General features: G+C 40.2%; 1 protein-coding gene across 14 annotated transcripts in view; it reads right to left on the bottom strand.

The window, feature by feature from the left end:
• TRDN (triadin) overlaps positions 1 to 23,420 on the bottom strand; it is a 163,230-nt gene that overhangs the window by 46,103 nt on the left and 93,707 nt on the right. For all 14 annotated transcript variants that reach the window (XM_077926033.1, XM_077926028.1, XM_077926036.1 and 11 more), the window contains 4 exons: positions 22,939 to 23,004; positions 22,227 to 22,289; positions 2,699 to 2,734; positions 466 to 519 (listed from right to left, as the gene is read on the bottom strand). In XM_077926033.1, coding sequence (XP_077782159.1) covers positions 466 to 519; positions 2,699 to 2,734; positions 22,227 to 22,289; positions 22,939 to 23,004 — 219 coding nt within the window. The remainder of the gene's footprint in view (positions 1 to 465; positions 520 to 2,698; positions 2,735 to 22,226; positions 22,290 to 22,938; positions 23,005 to 23,420) is intronic.

Raw genomic sequence — 23,420 nt, 5'->3', positions numbered from 1 at the left:
GCTCTGGGCTCTGGAAGGCACTTTTGGGTGGGGCTTCCTCTCTGGGGATGATGAGGAGCAGTGAGATATGCTGCAAGTTATACAGTGAGTAGACTTGGGTGCAATACGTCTATTATAGAAACATTGTAAGTCTCTGGCGAATTCTTCCTCCAAAGGAAACTAGTCCCTGGTAAGCACTGCTACTGGAGCCTTCCACACTTATCAGAAAAGTTGTGTGTACATATAACATAAGTGAAGGATTTTCTTTCTTAACATGCAACACTTGTTATGACACATGTTAGGAACTACAGACACATGTTCATAGCAATGACACTGCACCATTATTCTTACCCAACACAAACCAAAAAGAACATTAACTTGCAGAACCCAGCAGATGGTGCTATGATGCAATGAAATGCACCATAACCAGAGCAGTTGATTGAATACATTGAAAATAAAGCAAGAGAAAACAATTTAATCACTTACCTGGTGCTGCTACTTTTACAGAAGCTGGTTGGGCTGCAGGAGCTTTTGCTGGCTCTTAAAATGAGAACAAATTAAAGCAATTACTACAAAGCATTCTACAGCAAAAACACAGGGACATGGGGAAATTTCAGATGAAAAAGATTGCCCTTAGCATCTCTTGCATAGGAGAGCAGAGAAAGAAGATTATTAAAAAACAAAGTGCCTATCTGCATTCTACTCAATCAAAGGCATGGAAAAAGTAATGAGCAAAAACGGTTATTTGGAACCACTTGATAATTGCTTTCATTAACAAATATGGTTTTACTATTGTATCACTCTGCGCTGCATCTTAGTACAGTAGTAGTTTTCTTAGCCACATGCAACATTTGCATATATGGCAGAAATAGTTATGGGGAAATGCTCCCCCAGAAGGAAAGCGCAACCTTCTGAAAACACACAGCATTAAGAGTTTCCAGCATTATTGAGGATTCAGGAAAAAAATACTACTACAGTCTGTTTCCTCAATCTCTAGCCTAGATTAGAGTCACCTGTGCTGTGCTAGTGTCAGAAACACATAGGTCTGTGAGGGTAATGTCACTGCAGCATGAAACAGAAGATGTTTCAGTTGCCCTTGTTTTAGTCACAGTTCTCTTTCCCTCTTTTCTTCCGCTGGAATACACGCCTTAAACAACAGGTTAAATAAAAAGAATCCCTTTCACCAGTCCCAGCCCTACCCTTATGCTGAGCGAGGCAGCTACCTTGGGCAGCTGATTTTGGGTGTCATGAAAGAGAAGCAAATTCTTTATTTTATATTATTTTAATTGCCTGGGAGGCGGAGAGACAATTGCGGGATTTTCTGCCTCTGGTGCCAAAATAACTTGACTGGCCTTGTATACTATGCATCCTCATGGCATGGGGTGGGAGCACCATTGGGTACTCTGCCTCAGGCAGCAGAATGCCTTGGGCCAGCTTGGCCATCCATTTTGTGAGGATGGAGTTAGTGCTAATAGCACAGTTCTATGCATGTTTTCTCAGAAGCGAGCCCCACTCTGCTTAACAGGGCTTATTCCCAGGTTGCAATAAGAACTGTTATTATACCTCAATCCGGTATAGGAAACCTTTGGGCCTACACATGTTGTTGAACTACAACTCCCATCATCCTTGGCCACTGACCATGCTTACTAGGGCTGATGGGAGTTGTAATTCAGCAATATCTGGAGGTATCTTCACACCATTATATTAAAAGGTAAAGGTACCCCTGCCCGTACGGGCCAGTCTTGACAGACTCTAGGGTTGTGCGCCCATCTCACTTAAGAGGCCGGGGGCCAGCGCTGTCCGGAGACACTTCCGGGTCACGTGGCCAGCGTGACAAAGCTGCATCTGGCGAGCCAGCGCAGCACACGGAAACGCCGTTTACCTTCCCGCCAGTAAGCGGTCCCTATTTATCTACTTGCACCCGGGGGTGCTTTCGAACTGCTAGGTTGGCAGGCGCTGGGACCGAGCAACGGGAGCGCACCCCACCACGGGGATTCGAACCGCCGACCTTTCGATCGGCAAGCCCTAGGCGCTGAGGCTTTTACCCACAGCGCCACCCGCGTCCCTACCATTATATTATACCTGTGTAAATAATGCAGAGAAAGGACTTTAATGAAGAGTCACTTGTTTCCCATGTAAGCCCCACTGAAACGGAGACTGAAGAACAGTTAAGCTTAGGCAAGTGCTTCCTATATGTTTAAGGTCACGGCATACACAGAAAAGCACAGATGCACAAGCTTCCCAGCTTTTCTTTCCAGTTCTTGACCACCAAGAACATGTTCAGCTAAGATCACAGCTGACATTTCATTCCCCATGAAAGCTCTGCTTTTTCGAGATGTTAGATTAAAAAAAATGAGGAAGGGAGGCAATAACTGTCAGTCACAAACAGGAATGCGGAATTGGAAATACAGTGTGAATTGATTTAGAATGGAAGAGGCAGCTGAAGTCTAAACATGTCATTTTAGAATTATAAATGGTGTCACCACCTCCTTATTTGCATCTTCTTGCAATTTCATAGCACTATCCTATGAATGCCTCTTCAGACATATGTCCCATTGAGCACAATGGAACCTGCTGTCAGGTAAGGGAATAAATGAGCGAGCTGTTTTTAATTTGAGTACATTGAATCACTATCATTTGGGTACATTGGAACAGGCTGTTTTAAAACTGAGCTATATAAAAAACAGGATGTACAACCATAACTAAAAACGAGACATACTTTTGAGGTCTTTTGTCAAAACAGCTTCTTTCTTATCTGCAAGAATAAAACACACACAGAGGAATTAGCAGTGGCATTGTACAGAATGCTATCACATATATTTACAAGTGATTTGATAACACAAATTCCCAAAGAACACATTTGGAGTCTTCATCCTTCATTTTGCAACACAGCACAACCTCAGGTAGAATGACAGCCAATAGGATTTATCTGATCATCACAAAAAGAACCATATTTATTGTTTTATTTTTTGCAGGATTCCTATTAAATGCCCTTTCTTTGATCAAAAGCAATAAAACGCCTAGAAATTTCAAGGGGAAACTCAATTATTCTTGGGTGTACGTACATTGCTCTCTGAACTAAAAATATTTCTGGGTTAATCTGCTGCCTCTATTAGCATGTTTTCTAGGAATCACTTCAAAGCATGCTAATTACCACATTGAGATGAAATTAATCATAAAGCAGCTTTCGGCCATGGGGGTCTGCTGAAGCATTCAAGAAACACTTTATAGTTGCCAGATATGGAAATTTTAAAAGGTGTCACTTGTAGTTGATATGAATCATTTATCACAATAATCTGCCATTACTGGAAGCTATAAAACCTGAATACACAGGCAGCATTATATGCAATACCAGATGTGAGCTACAATTAAATACCCCGAGCTCACTTAAAAATGTTCTGAAATATTGGGATAGTGTGATATATTTCGGATAAAGAATATATTTCAAATACCTTCTTCATAGCTGTAGTCCATACAAGTATATTTCATTGTTGACCTATTTTTCATACTTAATATCCTGATGCTCCAAAAGAGTCAAATAAGGAGGTGATGGAATACTGCATGAACACTCAGGAGTATTCTCTCTATCTCTATCTCTCTACATATATATATGAGGTTTACATAAACACAATAAAATACAATGGCATTTAATAAAATTTCCTTTAAAATAGATAAAAATGAGGTTAAAAACAAAATTATGTAGCACAAATAAAATTTAGCAGTGTTTTAAAAAATTAAGTCTACATCTCCTTTGAATATCTTAAATATTATCTTGGACTGTGAGTACTCCTCACTATACATTCATTATATGATCAGTTCCTTATTCAACATGCATTGTATCTATTGGAGAATGAGGATCTCAAGTTTTCAAAACTGACCCGTAGTGAGATACAACTATCTGAGCTGCAACTATGAAAAGAAGTTCAATCACAAATCAGATGTTTATAATGTTGCCAGGATTTTTAGTATGCTGCAAGCATTAGTAAATTACTCATCAGTAAGTCTCATTTCTTAATCCTTCACAGGTTTATAAAGTTTTGAAGTAGCTTCCTCTCGCTCCTGTCCAGTGATGTTCCACAAATACTGGAGAACTTAGCTGAATTCACATTCTGACATGAAAATAATATAACAATGAAATTATGGCTTGGACAGAGTAGCCACCTTTTGATGAAGGAATCAGCAGGCCACCAATTCAAGCAGTAAAACTGAAGTCATAGAGGTATATTGTACCTGACTGACAAAAACAGACCAGGATTTCTTAAAATAAGCAGTACTAGCGAAAGTAGTGAAACTAATTACTCTAAGAACACTGGCACATTTGAAAATAAAAGCAATGCTTTATGAGGGGATCATAAAAACTAGGAATAGTAGCAATAACATGAACGTTTTCAAGAAAGGCAAGCCACACATTAATGATAATGGATTAGCAAAATATCAGTCGTTTGGGCATGTAGGAGGAGAGAATTATATTTTGTAAGGTCAAGTACAGTTTGTCACTTTGCATCCCCCCTACACCCCCCCCCCAATTCTTACATCAAACATGATATTATTATGAACTCTAGAGAAGGGCTTGCCAATATTTTGGGGTCTGTGAACCCATTTACAAACTGAATAAACTGCAGTGGGCACCATTCACATGCCACAACTCTCTTCTATATCCCCCCAAATCCACCTGACACAATTGGACTTGAAAAAAGCCTTTTGTTGTCTAAGGAAGGCTTCTTTGAAGCATAAATTCAGCTGAGGGACAGGTGGACGATGGGACCCTGCAGGCTCCAAGGCATGGGAGTGAGGGACAGAATATCAGGACGAGGGATGTAAGTACTATCTACACAGTAATAATAAAAACAGCTTGACTACTTTTTTCCAGTTGGAGAACAAGTGGTTCTGGAAAAGAAATACTGTACAGGTAAACACTCTGTTTCTTCATTTTAACAAGCAAATATTTTGACAAACATGATCTGTCTATAACCGTGTGTGTGTGAAAATATATATATGAAAACAGAAAAGCTCAGTCTCCTTCTTTCAGCACAAGCCACTCAATTTTACCTCAGGCCTTGTTCAACATTCCTTTGAAGTAAACTAGCAGCAATACAGTAGCTGCAAATGACATCTAAACAACACACAGGGTGATAAAAACTAAAGCCCCCCCTTTGTGCCTTTCATACAACTATATCCCTAGGTGGTTTATAATAAACTGCTATGCGATACTGCTATTTTTCAGAAAATAGAGACTTGGAGCATTATTATTTTTTGCCTGAATCCTGAGTGAGTGTGAATCCCAGGTTTATGTTGCCAAGCCTTCACAAAAATGTTTTTCAGAATGTGCAATTTAGGACAATGACCGACCAACTTAGGCCATCTAGGACAGGGATGGGAAACCTCTGGCCCTTCAAATGTTGCTGGACTACAAATCACATCATCCCTGACTATTGGCAATGCTTGCTAAGGTTGGTGGAAATTGGAGTTCAACAGGATGTGGAAGGCCACAGGTAGATTTCCAACCTCTTGATCTAAGATTTCGTAGAAAGGCAACTGTCCAAGTAACTATGATGAGGTTTAACTGAACACCATTCCATTCCATTTCAGCTATCACTATAACATTTCTTTTGTTTAGTAAATAGCCATGGCCATGTCTCTCCTTCGCTATGCAAACTTGGGCCAAAGTGTTGACAGATAAACTAAATTGTTCAATATGTTTCTAGAAGATGAGCAAAAACAGGGAAATGTCTTTCTTCTTCCCTCCCTTGGTTGGAAGTTTGTATCAAGGGTTGCTTGCAGGAGTCTGGCAGTCCTCAAAATGGGTCTGAAAGACACACAGAAGACTTGCTCTCTATAATAAGGCATTGGTGTTTCCCCTGGAAATCTGATGGGGAACAATATCTGTTGGTGTTCATGCCAAGGACCTTCTGCCATCCAACATATATTGTAAATAAAACCTTGCATGACAGAACTCGTGTACAAAGTCCTGTACAACTTGGGGCGTAAGTACCTAAAAGGGCACCCCCCCCCAGTATTGACCATCTCAGGTCCTACAATCAGTAGGTGAGGGCCTGTTGATGGTGGTTCAACTGGCTGCTGCCTGGTTGCACTGATGCATGTCAGGACCTTTTTGGTGGTGGTTCCCCATTTGTAGAACGTCTTCCATGGTAAGATGCATCTGTCTCTGTCATTAATGTTAAAGAGGAAGTTAAAAACATTTCTGTTTGTGCAGGCATTTGGTAGCTGGAAGAGACATTCCTGACCATATTTTGAGGGGTGGGAACATTCCAGCTGTGAGTGGAACTGATGTCAGTTGTGGGCTTGGCCAGACCTGAAACTGAACAGTGTGCACCTGGCTTTCTCTCTCCGTTTCTGTCTCTCTCCTTTTTCTTTCTCTCTTCCCCTGCTCCTGCTTAAATAAATAAATAAATCTCCTGGCCATTCACACGAAATCAGGCTGAGGGCTATATGTGCCCCTGGGGCCACAGGTCACCCACTGTGCTGTAGAGGCTCAGGTGCTCTAATGGACTGGGAAAATAAGAACATAAGAGGAGCCTGGTGGATCAGGCCAATTGCCCATCTAGTCCAGCATCCTTTACTCACAGTGGCCAATGAGATGCCTGTGGGAAAGCCACAAGCATGATCTGAGCACAACAGCACTGCCCCCTTTTGTGCTTTCCAGCAACTGGTATTCAGAAGCCTACTGCCAGAATGCCAGACGCGCTAGAAATAAAGAGGCGCCATACAAGATATTTCACTAGGGAAGGAAGGATCATTTCCCCCTTATATTTCGAATCCATACAGTGCAATCTTACTCATACTTACTGAGAAGTTCCATTTTGTCCAGTAGAACTTACTCCATTGGAAATGTGCTTAGGATTGTGGCCTTACTGCTATTACTGACTTGCTGCAAAAATAAATTACTAATGAAATGACTGAAGTCTTTCCGACTTTCGGCTCACCGTCTACAAACCGATCAGTGGTTCCACTTACATGGTTATATAAATCTAGCATAACCACTTCCAAGTGCTTCCAAGAAACTAGATAAGCAGAAGGTTTCTAGATACAGTATGTCGGCCACATGTGTGAAATCATTTCCTGCACATTTGACACATTAATGGGGGCTTTTAAACCAATACATCATGCATGGATGGTACTTAACGTTCCATTTGCTGCCCCGAGCAAAGTGTCCAAATGTGTTAAAATAAAAGCAGCAGCAGGTGGCATACGTTGTCTGAAAAATAGCTTAGCATCTGAACATTTTAGTCAATGAGAGACCATTCTTCATATAGACCAGTCTTAAATAGCAGATTTGCCTGACTTTATATATTTGTTGCTGAGCAATGTATTTTATTTCTATCCAGCGATCTAAAAGCTAGATATCTATCTGGCCAAAGCCGAGGATGAACTAAAATTAAATCAAAGCCATTACATTTCCAAAGCAACTGTTATCAACTATACAGCAAAACTCTACATCCATGTCTGAGTGTATTTGAAAAGCCTGATAAGAAGAACTTGTTTATATTTGAGATTATGTTGTTGGGATGAAATCAAGGTTATCAAACATACATTTAGGGTTATTGTGGTGGTGGTTGGTTGGGAAGAGGCCTGGTTACAGTTATTTTGTTTTCAACTGGATTTTAATCGAATATTTTTCAGGCAAATTCAATCTAAAACTGTCTGTTTGGAGCTCTAAAAATACAGTAAGCTTTAAATTTTAAAATATAAATACAAGTGTATATTTTCAATGTGATTGCAGTGATTTGCTGCAATTTACAAGCACTCCTGTATACTTAGGCTATCCTATTCCCTGTAATGGAAGATGTAGCACTAGATGCATCTCTCTTTCTGCACTGGAAACTGCCCTGCAGTTACTGGGAAACCCCACTTGTGCAGAAGCTCCAGAAGTGCAAACGATGGACCATAAGAAAGGATCTTGATCTAAGCATTTGTTTTCCAATTAGATGCAGACTGACTGGATAAATTGTGATGGAGAAGCTGCTATTGTCCTGCCTTTGTCTGAGGATAGTAGTGGCTTCCTAAGAACTTTCAGCGCCCTTAACAAATAACAGTTCCCAGGATTCTTTGGGGGAAGTCATGGCTGTTTAAACTGGTATAATACCACTTTAAATATACAGTGCAGATGGGGCCTCTGTCTTCATTTACAGAACCACCATTTTTAATCAACAATAAGGATACTCAACACATCATAGCTATGTAAAAATGATTGCCTAGAACATTAGAAAAAAATAAGATTAGAAATATATCTGATTACTTTTTAAAATTGTAGTGATTTTTGCCTTGTTAATTTTTGTATTAATTTTATATGTGTTAATTAATAAAACATAGCAACATCCAGAAAGCTATTGCATATGACTCAAAGCAAGATGAGCAAATAGAAAGCCATTTCATTCAAATATTTTTATGAAAGAAACTATCTGTTATGTGACATTGACCTGTGTTTCTATTTTGCAGTGTTTACTGCTGCTTAGCTTAGAAAATCTTTAACTAAAAAGGAATGATTATTACTTCCCGTTACTCCAACAGTTACACAAATGGATCCTTGTATACTAGTGTTGCATGTAGAACCCTAAAACTGCACAATCTACAGTCAAGAAGATGAGGACTGAATTCCCATAATGTATTATCTATTTGATGCTGAGCTGGGCAAGTGTATTGGCAAGGCAGCGATGGCAATGGCTCACCTCTCTGAAATGGTATGGGAGAATGAGATGCTAATGTTCAATAGCAAGATGAAGGTCTACCAGGCTGGCGTGTTGAGCACACTGCTTTATGGAAGTGACTTGTGGGCAACTTACAAGCGTCAGGTGCAACACCTCAATGCCCGGAAGATTTTAGGCAGGATGCTTTTTCAAATAAGGATGTGCTCTCCCAAGTCCACATTCCCAGGATGTTCATATTCTTGTCTTAGTGATGTCTCTGCTGGCTTGGCCATGTCCATGATGTCCAAGATTCCCAAGAATGTGCTCTACAGGGAGCTGGCTTCAGGCACCAGGCCCATAGGCAGACCAACTTTGCATTACAGAGATGTCTGCACACATGACACGAAGGCTGGCAACATCAGCCCCGTCCTGTGGGAATCTCTTGCAGATAACCACAGTGCCTGGAGACATACAGGTTGTGTATGTATAGCAAAGATCAGAGGAGGAATGACCGTTGGGAGGCGAGCAGAGGGAAGAAATGCCATGGTGCATCTGCTGCAGCATAACTGGATGCCTTCATCTGCCCCAGCTGCAACCAAGCATCTCTCTCCCATAATACATCTCTCTCTACAGCCACAGCAGGTGCTGCAACCTTCCAACAGTTTGATCTCACTGCCAGAGGCACACTCCTCCATTGTCTCCCGATGCCAACAACAACAACAGTCTATTTGATATTTGCCACTATTGTTTTGTAAGTTGAAACTAAGGTCTTAGGTCTCCTACCAAGTCATGCACTTGCTTAACAGTTCAAAGCAAGCAGCGGGTTGCTTTATCACCACACGAGCTGAATGTAAGACCTTGCCTCAAGTAACAAAAGGATATAAAGAAGCCACTTGCTCAGGCAAAGTCTCATTAAAGTCAACAGGAGTACATCTGCTGAGGGTCTTCTCTGACATCTGTAAAATTTCAAAACTAAATGAAGTTTTGAGTTTGCAACAGGAGAAAGGATCTGTCTGATATTCTTTTGATCCAAAAGGGAACAAATACCTGCTGATGTTTTTTTACATTTGCAGTGGGCTTGATTGCTTTCTGCTAGGACATTGCAGCAGAATCGTTAAGAATTCTGTTATAAGTGTAGCGCAGCCTTTACTGTGCCCATTAGCCATCACAGAAGAAGAATATGCAATAATTATGGTTTTCAGTATATTATATCCCAAGCTGTCTCATTAAACCCACAAACATGCTTTGATCAGGCGGGAAAACATTATGAAAGATGTTCATTCTATGCCACAAGACTAGCTCTTCAGATCCTGCCTATCACATCTTTCCTGATTGTGTGCATCTCTATGCACAAACAGGGGGGAGTTCAATGCTAATCTAAAATCACTGTTTGTTCATTAGTGACTATTTAACTCAATTTTGGAGTGTACTGTCACATTGTATACAATAATTTGCCAAAATGTGTATTTTATGTGTACTTCAGAACTTTCACACAAGAGCAAGTATGACTAATACGGTTTCTACTGGTCCATTTTAGCAAGGGGTGTCATACACTCTCTTAAGTGCACTCTCTTAAGTGCTCAACCACATATATTTACTGCAATTATTTTCAAGAACATCTGCACATACCGCTAAGCCAGTCATTATACAACACTTCATAGAACTTAATAGCTCCAATTCATTAAAAAGAAAAAATGGAGGATGGCACTGCATGAAAAGGAAGAGAACTACAATTCCAGCTGCCTAAAACTGGGCACACATTGAAATAATCACATAATTAAGGATGCAATGGAATACCTTCCATTTATCTCTAACAACTTGTGTTGTTTCCATTGATCTCTCAAAGATGAGACATTATCAAATTCAGCAGTACATGGCTTAACATGCAAGAGCTTCAAAGGGACAAATTTCACATAGGACAAAATGGCGGAATTGTGGTTTGAACCACAAATTCTGCACCTGTGGTTTGTATTAATGCACATTAAAATGCAAAGTAAACATAATTTCTCCCCACTACTTGAAGGTACGCATGAGTAGTTTTAAAGACCTCTCTAGTCCTTTTCAGGCACAGAAAAGCATATGTGGGGGCTCAAACTGGATAGGGATGTGCCCATCCTACTACCCAGTTTGAGTCCATATATGGATGAATAGAGCTTCTGGAAAATTCAAATGGACAGGGACACAGATCTGAGCTACACAGTTCAAAAGGATTGTGTGATTCATCTCTTGCTGAGCAGTAGGGATTCAGGCTGCTGAGGACTGACTTACATGTTTGAAAGTTCCATCAGTACTTGCATGCTAACTTGAGGTTTGAAGTGGTACAGTCCAGCAGGACTTGCCAGAGTCTGGAAATGGAATGGTTAACTCTTTGTAGTCCTTGATAAGATTTGGTAGTTTTGTCCGAAGTTAGTAACTTGCTTCTAAATATTTGCAACCAAACAATTATGTGGGTCATCACTGGGATTTTTTGGTCATCACCTAGCTACCAATTTCCACTGAGAGGTGTGGTGTGTGTGTCTGTGTGTGTGAGAGAAACACTAGTATTTTGTTGTTGTGTGTGTGTGTGTGTGTGTGTGTGTGTGTGTATATATATATATATATATATATATATATATATATATATATATATATATTGCATTCCTATATCTGAAAGCAGAAAGGAGCAAAAGCTAGACAATGCCAGAAAACATCAAATGAGGAAAGCTTTGCAGGTGCAGGGGAAGAAGTGTGAAGGAATGGAGATGATAAGAGTGCTAAGGGCTAATTGTGAAGTAAGGATGAATCAGTCAGTAGTCCACAAGCTAAAACTCAAAAGGTAAGAGCATCAGTAAAAACAGATAGCCAAAATAAAAATTATGCCTTTTGTTGTTATTTGTTATCTCAAAACTTCAAATACCGCAAAGGCCTTAACCCAGTCTCCATTTCATGCTGAGCACTATAAGATATCCCTAATCATCAACTGAACTCCTTGATCTCCCTTCCTCATAAACCACTTGCTTTGGAATATAGTGATATTTAATAGGAAGAAAGCAATAACATAGGCAAATAGAAAAGCCCAAAAGAGAGTAATGGATATTTAGCCACAAGGGGTCACCAACATTTCTTTTGTGAACAAAATCAAATCTATTAACATAACGAAAGTTACATGAGACTTTAAAGAGGTCCTTTCTCGTCAAAACATCAAGAAGTTTAAAAATTGTCACAGGACTTTTTTTAAATGTGTCTATAAAGCAGAGTAACAAAGGCCAACTTGCGAGAGAATGGCTTGGCCTTTTCTCCTCATTTCCCATGTATCGGTGCCCTTTTGAAAGCTGCAGAGATTGGCATTTCAACATCACAGTATTGATGACAATATGCCTGCTGTCATGCTATGCAAAAAGGCAGCAGGGAATGCAAACACAGGCTTGTCTCTGAAGCCTGTTCTGTGCTCAGATGGCAATATGGTTGATCAGATATAGCCAATGATAGCCATGTATCTCCAGGTCATAGGACTTGTTAGGCCTAAGCTACGTAAACTGTTCACCATGTGATAAAGCCATCCTTGGACCACACCACTTCAGACTACAGCTCATGTTAATGAATGCACCCTAGTTGTGGTTGTTATATTTTTTTAAGTTCAACACTGGGGCTTTAAACCAGTCCCATAACAAACTGTTATCCATTTGTTTTGGTATTCTCTTCTTGTAATATGACCAGAAAGCACTCACTTAAGAAGATGGAAGAGATCCTTGAGCTCATGTAGTCCAATCCCATGTTCACAACAGGATTTATAATGCAGGTTGCAACTACTGCATCCCAGACAGATGGCTGTCTAGAGTGAAGGAAAGCCCACTATCTCCCAAGGCAGTATGTTCCGCTGTCAGGCAGCTCTTACCATTAGGAAGTTTCGTTCAATATTCAGCCCAAATCTGCTTGCCTGTGATTTCCACCTATTGGTTCTAACCCTGCCCTCTGAAGCAACAGAGGACAAGTCTACTCAATCAAAGAGTCAGGCTTTTGACAGTCGCTTAACACTCCAACAGCTGTGAAACAATCTGCCATCTAGACTAGCCTGTGCAACTATCACGCCATGCCCAGAGCAGTAGAAGGCTGGTCTATGTGGATTTTCAAATAGGGTTGTGCCAGATATTTGTTTTGCCGGTTATGTTTGTTTAAACAAGGCTTCCAAGTCAACAACAGAATTGTCTGGTGTTGTGATCGCTGTGTGTTTCCTCCAGACCAATTAGCACCATGTTTTTGCATTATTGAAGGTCAGAGGATTAATGTGTTTTATCTACACGAACATTTTAAAAAGCTAATTAACAATCCTCGGGTTCATTTTGTGTTGAAGAGTGAAACATTCAGTATTAGTTTACACTGCAGGAAATGAGAGTGAATAGAACGAAGACTGGAATAGAGTAAATACGAATGCAAATACGTCTCGCATTTAGAGGGAATTGGTTCAGTGATGCACCATGGATGAAAGAGCCCTATTTCTGAATTGGCAGAAATCTAAATATGTATTTGGCAATTAGAGGAACCTTTTAATGAGCCTGCAAAACAGTGACCTTTAAATACAGAAAACCAGAAGGCTGTATACAGAGAGGTTTTGAAAGGGTGTTGGCAAACCATTTTCTTTTCTTAAAAAAAATATATTTTAGGTGACTGCCTGTCAAAATAGTCTTATATTTTCCAAGGAAAGATGGCTAATGTATGAAATGCAAGAACTCATAGAAGCAACCAGCATATGTGAAATTTGGCAGGGCAGATAGCAGAAGAGGAGCAAGAAAGCTGTTATAATTGACTCCTGTCTTCACATATCTCAACCTTGGGAAAGAAATCAGTATTTTCTAACTCTTTCCTTTCATAGATTTTCTGTCTGTAGATGTCTCTGCCTTCTCAAAGCTAGTCTGTAACAACTTATGCTTTCCTCCCCTCACTTATATGAAAGCTCTTTCCTGCTTATTTCCCCATCTGTTCCCCCAGCAGAGTGTCCCCACTTCGCTCTTTACCTCCTTTGACCCCTATCTAGTATTCCAAGTCCAACACACTCCTGTGTTTGTGCCCTGGAAATTCAAAACCTCCTCCATTCCTTCCATCACACAGGCTTCGGTTGCTGCTAGTTTTTGCTTTGATAATAGTGCACAATCAATATTAAAGAGAACTCCTGCCAAGGGAGGCATTAGGGTAAAAAGTCTTCACAAAGAGACACAGCATCGCCTTCCTTTAGTTTTTTTCTTTAGCACAGATGTTGAACTGAAGGAGGTCCTCCTTTCAGCAAGCTGCATTTTTATTATTTTATTATCAGGTTCTGCCTGCAAAATGCTATATGAGGGATTAAAAAAAGAGAAAACAACTGGGAAATCGGTAGATATTTGTGAATGCAAGTGATATATATTTCATCAGTCCCACATTCACTCATTCATTCTCTCTCATCCTCCTCACAATAAAGCACAAAGACTGCACACCTACACACACTTACTCATGAGTAAGCCTCACTGAAATTAGTGAGTGTAACACAGAGAGAATGAACACACTATTTAAAGACTTGAGGCATTACCTATAAAAGTAACTTAAACACATGAGGAAGCCAGTGGAGATGAGTGTGAAAGATCCTAGGGATGTAGGACAATTCCAACAAAGATGGGAAATTAAGCAGAAATTCCTGGAGTTTCCAGGTTCATCTGTGATCAGAAATGGGAATCAACTGAGCAAATACAATTGGTGTTTGTTCACATCGTTGGCTTTTAGAAGTTCACAAATGATGCATACTTAATGGACGTTTAGACGTTTCCTTTATATTTAATTATATATTTATATTTTTTATTTAAATAAGTGTAAATTGTGTAATGGGTGTTGCATAGCTGACAGCATGACAGAAACATACTATTTGGCAGATTATTATCTGATGTATAATTTGACAGAAACCAAACTGCAACAGAATGGAAACAGTGCTGACAAATACAGGTTGGAACAGAAATCACTGCCTTCTAACACCCCTGCTAGCTCCTTTTGCATCCAGGGAGGTTACCTGAATATTTTAGAAACCTGGAAAACTTACAGGAGCCTCCACAAATGCAATAAGCTCCCTACTTCAGACAGCCACCCTCCACAAATAATAATAATAATAATAATAATAATAATAATAATAATAATAATAATAATAATAATATATTTGTACCCTGCCAATCTGGCTGGGTCTCCCCAGCCACTCTGGGTGGCTTCCAACAAAGAGTAAAAAATATATTAAAATGTCACACATTAAAATCTTCCCTAAACAGGGCTGCCTTTAGATGTCTTCTAAATTTCAGGTGGTTGTTTATCTTTTTGACATCTGCTGGGAGGGCGTTCCACAGGGCGGGCGTCACTACTGAGAAGGCCCTCTGCCTAGTTCCCTGTAGCTGCACTTCTCGCAATGAGGGAACTGCCAGAAGGCCCTGGGCACTGGACCTCAGTGTCCGGGCAGAATGATGGGGGTGGAGACGCTCCTTCAGGTATACTGGACTGAGGCCATTTAGGGCAACTGAAATGATGACAAAAGGGAGAGGAGCTAGTGTGCTTCTCCCCATTGCCTTGCTACTGAGACTGCCTTGATTCAATCTTATTCCCTATGCTACTTAACATCTATATGTTATTTTTGTGCTTTTATATTGTAAACCACCCTGTGATCTTCAGATGAAGGGTGGTATAGAAATTTAAGTGACAATGTTAATAATAAAAATAAGATGATGAAGAAGAGGATGAAGCCACTGGTTCTGTCACTAAGGGATTTGGGGAATGAGGTATTATTAATATGTGGGCTCTAATCCCCCCCATCTGAATCAGATGTAGAAATAGAGTGTAGACAGTATTGGGCAAGGTGGGCCAATGGTCTCATTAGGCTCAGTTTAAAACAGCTTTCTATGTTCCTATATTCCTAACTCTTCTTTATATAAGTTGTGTGCAGATGACTCAATGGGGACAAATCAATGTGCATGTGTCTGAGACCATGCCCTTGGCCTCCTCCACAGCCTCCATAATTAGATTTGATCTTCTCCACAGACCCCCAAATTGATTTACCAGCATGAGTTGACTGCACCGGATAATATGTGCTGATTTAATAGGCAAAGTTTCTTTCCTTTGGCAAAATCTTTTCAACAACCCATGATAAATAAATAAAAACTGTTAAACACAAGAAATATATATTCTGGAATATGTACCACAGACTCACAACTTGAATTCAGCTTTGCGTGCTTGGCTAATAATAAATATAATAATGATAATAATAATAAGTGGGTTGGCATCTGCGAAGGGGAAAAGATGCCAATTGCACCATCCATTGCACTCACCTTGGGAGAGTATCTGGCGGTACATGGAGAGTATTCAGTGGCACTGGTATGAGGAATCGGAGGTTCTGAGAGAGTCTGTTTTGACTATACACAATTTTGGCTTTAACCCCCATGCAAGTTGAGAGTTGATTGTATTATCAGCCATTAAACACACACACACAGTATCAGTCCCAACAAATACTTTGATTTAGCAACTGTTGCGAAAAGCCACAGGCCACAACACAATTAGAGTGTGGACAATGGCCTAACAAATAGACAAACCTTATTCCAACTAAGACACTTCACTCTGGCGACTCTGTTATCCTTATATAATAACCCTTCCATCTTGATTGGGTCACATCTTACCATGTCCCCCACTCTTACGATTAGTAGTTCTTTCATCTCTGTCTGCCTTTCTAATATATACACCAGGAGATGTCAAATTCCACAGGTCTTAGTCATAAGCACAACAGAATGTTGGGACAGTGGGGTGAAGTATTGATAACCAACAAGGGGGGGGGGAGAGAGAGAGAGAGAGAGAAGGAGAGAGAGAGAGAGAGAGAGAGAGAGAGAGAGAGAGAGAGAGAGAGAGAGAGAGAGAGAATATCTTTGTATTCAAATCATTGAGAAAACAATGACCTCTGGTTTTGAATTGGTACACAACCAAAGGGATGTAAACAAATAATTATTTAGCAGTGTTGCCCTCCAAGGGGCATGCACCAGAATAAGACAAACACTGAAGAAGTTTTAACGAGCTTCTAAGGTGAAATTTCTGTCAGAAGCAGCGTTTATACTTCTGTGTTTGACAGATTGCGTTCCTTTGTTTTTAGCAAAATGCTGCAAATAAAAACCAACAATTTATCTAAAAGAATCCCACAAACCATCTCAGGAAATGAGACCTAGTTGCTATGACCACACATTAAAAAGTGCAGTTTGTACTGCATTATCTGAAGGGTAAATGTGGCAAGAATTATTGCTGTATCAAATCAACAAAATAGAGAGAATTTATTTAAAGTGTGACATATATGCAGCATGTGTACCTAGAAAATATATATATATATATATACTACAGTTTATTAAATTAAGAAAAACACAGATCTGTAGGGGTGGCTTATATTGTGTTTTGGCAGATTCTTTTGGAAAGTGAGTCATAAACTGTTAGTAACTAAACAGATGAATACTTTTACTTTGTATTGCATAATTCTCTTCAAGTGGAATATGAAGGGCGAAAACTGCATTCTTACATAATATTCAGTCTTAAATACAATAAATTGTGAAATGTTGATTGTGATGATCCATTTTAAAAAGGCAGTACAGAATTGGAAAGGTACATTTTCTAAGTACTCATTTGAAAAAAAAATATGAAGCAGATTAGAGAAACAAACTAATACACCACTTCTACATCTAATTAACTATGAAAACTCATGCCATTATAGGCAAGTAATCCTGATCGTGAAGCTGAGGCTCCAATACTTTGGCCACCTCATGAGAAGAGAAGACTCCCTGGAAAAGACCCTGATGTTGGGAAAGATGGAGGGCACAAGGAGAAGGGGGCGACAGAGGACGAGATGGTTGGACAGTGTTCTCGAAGCTACAAACATGAGTCTGAGCAAACTGCGGGAGGCAGTGGAAGACAGGAGTGCCTGGCGTGCTCTGGTCCACGGGGTCACGAAGATTCGGACACGACTAAATAACAACAACAACAATCCTGAGCACATGTACTAAAGAGTAAGGCTCCATGAGGAAAGTTGTGCCTACTTCTGATTAAAGGTGTCTGGGATTTCTCTGCTGCTGCTTTCACAGAACACACAGAAGTAACTTTTGAATTTTGGGTACCTATTTAATGGTATTTTTATCCCTCTACCTTCATTTAGATTTTCCTTGGGGAGTTGCCAATCTGCCACAGCCGCACGGGAGAACCAAGGGAAGCAGCTACACTCAGTTAATTAACGTATATTGTTATAACTGCATTAGAAACTTGTGACACCAGATAGTGCTGTGGAGCAGTCAAAAATAGCCTATGGGATTTTACATTATGAGCTTTATGACGTATCTTCCTGTAACGTTTTTTTTTAAATACATGTCTAGATCCAGCCAAGGTCTTTCACTTTGAGCAAGGGCCTATTATTCCTTTTTCAGACTTGTGCCTTTTAGAAGCACATAGATGTGTGCATTGGTTAGATTATGTGGCTGAAACAGCTAGATAGTAGCACTTGCATTTAATATAGCTGTTTTCTGTATTCAATTCATTGACTGCCATTTGTATGGATTACAGTAAAATGCATTCTCCATGTCACTTTTGTTAAGAACTCTTATTATTTATGGCACCACGGTGTTTTGCTTCTTGCTGCTAGACTTACATTATTCCCAGTATAATATTTCTAGTAAGTCTCAACGAAAACATTACTATTTATTGATGTGAGCGTGCATTTAGAAAGGCAATCCAAAGGGATGATTCACAACTAATTCATATGTGGGTACAACTGTTGGAATCAAGAGACCAAGTTGTGGCCTTTGCATGGTTCCCTAGTGAGGCTGTTCCAAAGTCAACAGTTTGATGAATGCAGCTTAGTAAGTAAGCATTATAGTCCCTGGCATACTTTTCAAAGATATTTTAATCATGGGGAGGGAGGATCTCTGTACCAAGTGATTTTGCATAGGCCAGACTGAAATGGTTCACTGGGAACTTTTCCAGTGAATTTGGGAGATTCAGGGATGGATAAAACGTCTAGAAGGAAATGGGATTGTTTTGAAGAACCACTTCAAACTGCTGCAATCAGCAACCAGGTAGGCTGTCATATTTTCCCTGCAGAGGCAGTTTCAGCGTAGCACAACTGGTTCCATCGCACTGGGCAATGTGCTGCAGGGGGTGCCACAACAATATTGTAGAACAGAGTGTGAGAGGTGGGGGGGGGGGGTTTTGCCAAATTTTAGCACCATACAGGGTGCTGCTGAAATTCGAGAGCCCAAAGTCCACCACTGCTTCCAGAATGCTTCAGATGCAACAACGCTCTGTCATAATGTGGCATCACTAACTCAGGTACTGTTAGAGAAAATAGATGGTGGCTGTCACTGTTACCCAGGAAGTCTTTTTGGACAATTCTGTAAGGTTAGGAGAGAGTTCTGTTTCTAGATTTCAACGACAGCCTTTATGATTTTTAGCAGGATAAGGGTTAAATGGCTGTAGCAATGGTTTCAGTGGCATTTGTTTTTAGTGCTAATGTATTTTAAATGTTCCAGGTAACATCTAGCTGCATGGTTTTCAAATACTACATTTTGAGAGGCCTGAGCCTTTGTTGAGTTAAAATTCCAAATAAATGGAAGAACAAATAGCTCACAGTGCTAAACTCCTTTGCATGTAAATAAATATACTTCCCCTGCTTAATGAAACTTAAATCTGGGTAAATCATGTCTAATACTGAAGCTTATTATTGCTTAAGTGCAAGCACACTGTCATTTTTATTTTAGTTTTTTGCTTGTAAATCACAGCCATAGGCTTAGTAGCTATGGAGAGGCTGAATTAATTTGTCACGATTTTGGACTGGTGTGGAAAAAAAGAGCTTCAGTTCCACATAGGCAAACCAATTTTTATATATGCCTAGTAGCCATATTGTTATAAATTATATTATACTATAATATCTACATATGACATTTACATAATGTTACAAAAGCCGTTTCTCAATTAAATTTTTTGCCTTCTGGAATTTAAAATGCACTTTCAATAGCATCCTTCTTTGTGCAAGGAGCATGAGCTTATATCAACATATTGTAATGACTGGGAATGAATTTGTGTAGACACTCCCCAAATCTCCATAAGAGATCAGCTGCTGCAGGTATGAATGGCTTCCCCATTTATTGCAATACTGAAGGTAGCTCTGTGCATTTTGGGGGGCATACACATAGGAGGCTGACTCCAATTCTGCACTGAACAAGGAAGTTCTTAAGAATGCAAGAACTCTGCTGGTTCAGACCAGAGGCCTATCTAGTTCATCATTCTGTTACCACAGTGGCCAACCAGTTGTCTATGACAAGTCCACAATCAGTACATGAACACACTAAAACTGTCCTGCTTGTGTTGCCCAGCAACTGCTTTTCGGAGGCATGCTGCTTCTAATCAGTACTGGAGATTAATAGTAGCTAGTGGCTGTTGATAGCCCTATTCTTCCTGAATGTATCTGAATCTCTTCCACAATCATCCGAGTTGGTGGCCATTACAACATCCTGAAGTAGCAGAAGGAGCAACTGATGCAGTACTGCCTGAGTTTTTATGTTAGCTGATCTACTTTGGGGGGATTTAGATCCAGTCCTGAGATGACTATTTACACACATAAATTGAATTAGACTATGAAACCTTTGCTTTGGCAACTCACTCAAGGTAGGTAACATCAGTTCACCTCCAAAAACAACCATACTGGTTAATACATCCACTGACAAACTGACATGAAGGCTAGACACACATTTCACTCACTTAAGACAATGGACCATCAACCTCACTGCCTAACACCAAAATGTTATTATTTAAGTACCACAGAACCAAACAGTGTGGTGCTTATGTGGTTTTCAAGTTGACTGCTGAACAGCAAAGGCAAAACTCAAGAGTCATCTTCAATGATAAAAACATTTCAATGGTTCTAAACTACAGCAGTGTCAAAACTAAGAGCAGATGTTTCGCATGCAGAACCTGGCAGGACAGAGAAAGCCTGATGTCTAAAACCCTGGAGAGCCAACACCAGTCAGTATACCATAATATTGAGCTAAATGGCTTTACAGTGATATCTCTGGTTACGTACTTAATTCGTTCTTCAGGTCCGTTCTTAACCTGAAACTGTTCTTAACCTGAAACACCACTTTAGCTAATGGGGCCTCCTGCTGCTGCCGCGCCACCGGAGCACGATTTCTGTTCTCATCCTGAAGCAAAGTTCTTAACCCGAGATACTATTTCTGGGTTTGCAGAGTCTGTAACCTGAAGCGTATGTAACCCGAGGTACCACTGTATTCAGTATTTGCGGCATCTCCTTGGGGTCTTAATAATAAAATTAAAATGAAATGATCTCCAGGAACTATCAGCATAGCTGGTGGGTAGGATGGAACAATTTAACCAAATGCAAGTATTCTGAGTATATGGGAGGGAGACATAGCCTCTGCCGGTTCCTCCTAGTGCTCCCAAGGTAATCAGCACAGTTGAGACTGGCAGTGCTCAGCACTAAGTGCACAGATCTTAATCACCAGCCCCAGCTGGTGGATTCAGAGATCCAGCAATGGGCATTATGCACAGCACCCTTTTATGAATGAAGCTACTGTGCCACAAGAAGATGCACATGCAAAAGCTTGCATCTATATGAAATGTCGTTGCTGGATGTTTGCGGATGTCCTTGTAGCTAAAAAAGCTTAACATGTTTAAAGCAGCATGAATCTGTGAGCAGGTAAAGGTGAGCAAAGGGAGCGGGTGGCGCTGTGGTCTAAACCAATGAGCCTCTTGGGCTTGCTAATTGGAAGATTGGCGGTTCGAATCCGCATGATGGGGTGAATTCCTGTTGCTCTGTCCCAGCTTCTGTCAACCTAGCAGTTCGAAAGCACACCAGTGCAACTAGATAAATAGGTACTGCTGCAGCAGGAAGGTAAACAGCGTTTCCATGCACTCTGGCTTGTGTCACGGTGTTCCGTTGTGCCAGAAGCAGTTTAGTCATGATGGCCACATGACCCAGAAAGCTGTCTGTGAACAAACGTTGGTACCCTCAGCCTGAAGCGAGATGAGCGCCACACCCCAAAGTTGCCTTTGACTGGACTTAACTGTCCAGGGGTCCTTTACCTTTACCTTTTAAATCTGTGAGCACAAACATTCACATCTATTTCCTTCTGTTCATTAGGTAACTACGTATGTTGGTTGGTATTGTGCTCATAGTTATTCTTACGTAGGACTTGGCTTTTATGCTCATTATTTCATCTAAAGAACTGCCTGCATATGTCACTCTCCTAATAGAAATCTTCAACTGACACCTAGAAGTTATTTGTTTTACTGATTGCAAGCCTAAGCAGACCTGCTCTGTAGATGTAGAGGGTGTAGCAATTTTAAAATATTTAATACTATAAAACAAAATAAAGAACATATTAAAATGCAGTTTAGCTACAAAGCAGAAAACTAGATAAAAGTGAGAAGCATTTCTGTCAAAAACACTGAATTCATAACATTAAAAAAATCAGAATTTAATGAGCTCATAATTTACATACCTACCTAATTTAAACTTTTAATGTCTAAAAATGTACACATACAATAATGGGATTTCAGAGAAGAGAGTGACAGATTGATATTTCTTACCTGCTTTTTTAACTTCGGGGACAGCTGTCTTCTCAGGAGCTTTCTTTCTTTCCTCTTTTTTTTCTAAAAAATAATTAAAAGGAAGCCATTTTATATGCTAGAAATATGAATCACACACTTCAATGTGCATTCAACCAAGCACAAGGAAGAAAATGTGACATTCTCTGATCTAAATAGCTTCTCCCCAACTATTTTCGTTTCCTAGTCATAGAACAAGGTTCCCAATCCAGATCCCTCTGGGTCAGACTAGGGCCCTATCTGCACTATATATTTAAAACAGTACCATACCACTTTAAACAGTCATGGCTTCTGCCAAAGAAGCCCAGGAACTGTAGTTTGTTATGGGTGCCCAGAGTTGTTATGATTAGGAGACCCTTCTCCCCTCAGAGCCTCAGTTCTCAGATTTCCCTGGAAAGGGGGGTCAATTTTTAAACCACTCTGTAAATTGTAGCTCTGTAAAGGGAATAAGGGTCTCCCTGCTGAGGGAGGGAGAGGGAGGGAGAGGGAAAGAATGTGCATGCTGGAGATCCACGCGGCGATTCCTGGACCGTCCGCAAGCCGGATCCAGAAGGCAATTGGGCCTGATCTGGCCTGCGGTCCTTAGTTTGCTGACCCATGTCGTACAGTATGCTATTGCTGTTGTGAACACACCCACCCCAACTATAACTGGTTGAATAATATAATATAAAACAAGCACCTTCAAATAGCCCACCTTTTGGTTTAATTTCAGAAACAACCTTCTTCTCATGGGTTACCACCTCCTTTTCTTTTTCTACTTCTAAGAGACAATAAAAAGATGGCTTTGTGTAAAAAGGACCCCATGTACCATTTTTGGTTTCATAAAAGTTAGACAAATACGTCATAGGAGCAAAGGGGATGGAGTGTGTGTGTGTGTGTGTGTGTGTGTGTGTGTGTGTGACAGAGAGACAGAGAGAGAGCGAGAGAGAGAGAGAGAGAGAGAGAACGCTTCTGTATTCCACCCCAAGGCTCACTGGTGCTCATGCATATGTAGTGCTAAACCATGGTTTCTTGTTGCATCTTGGTTCCAAGTAATGTGTTTGTTTATTTTGAAATGTATATCCTGCTTTTCTTTATAAAACAAATGCAAAACAGCTTACAAAAAAGTTTGCAGAATACATAAAGCCCAGTAAAACAGTCCAAATCACTCAATATTTAAAGGCCTTAATGCCAGGT

Source organism: Podarcis muralis, chromosome 3 (genome assembly GCF_964188315.1).
Source record: "Podarcis muralis chromosome 3, rPodMur119.hap1.1, whole genome shotgun sequence".
NCBI classification, from domain to species: domain Eukaryota; kingdom Metazoa; phylum Chordata; class Lepidosauria; order Squamata; family Lacertidae; genus Podarcis; species Podarcis muralis.
This window is presented reverse-complemented; position numbering and strand designations above follow the sequence as displayed.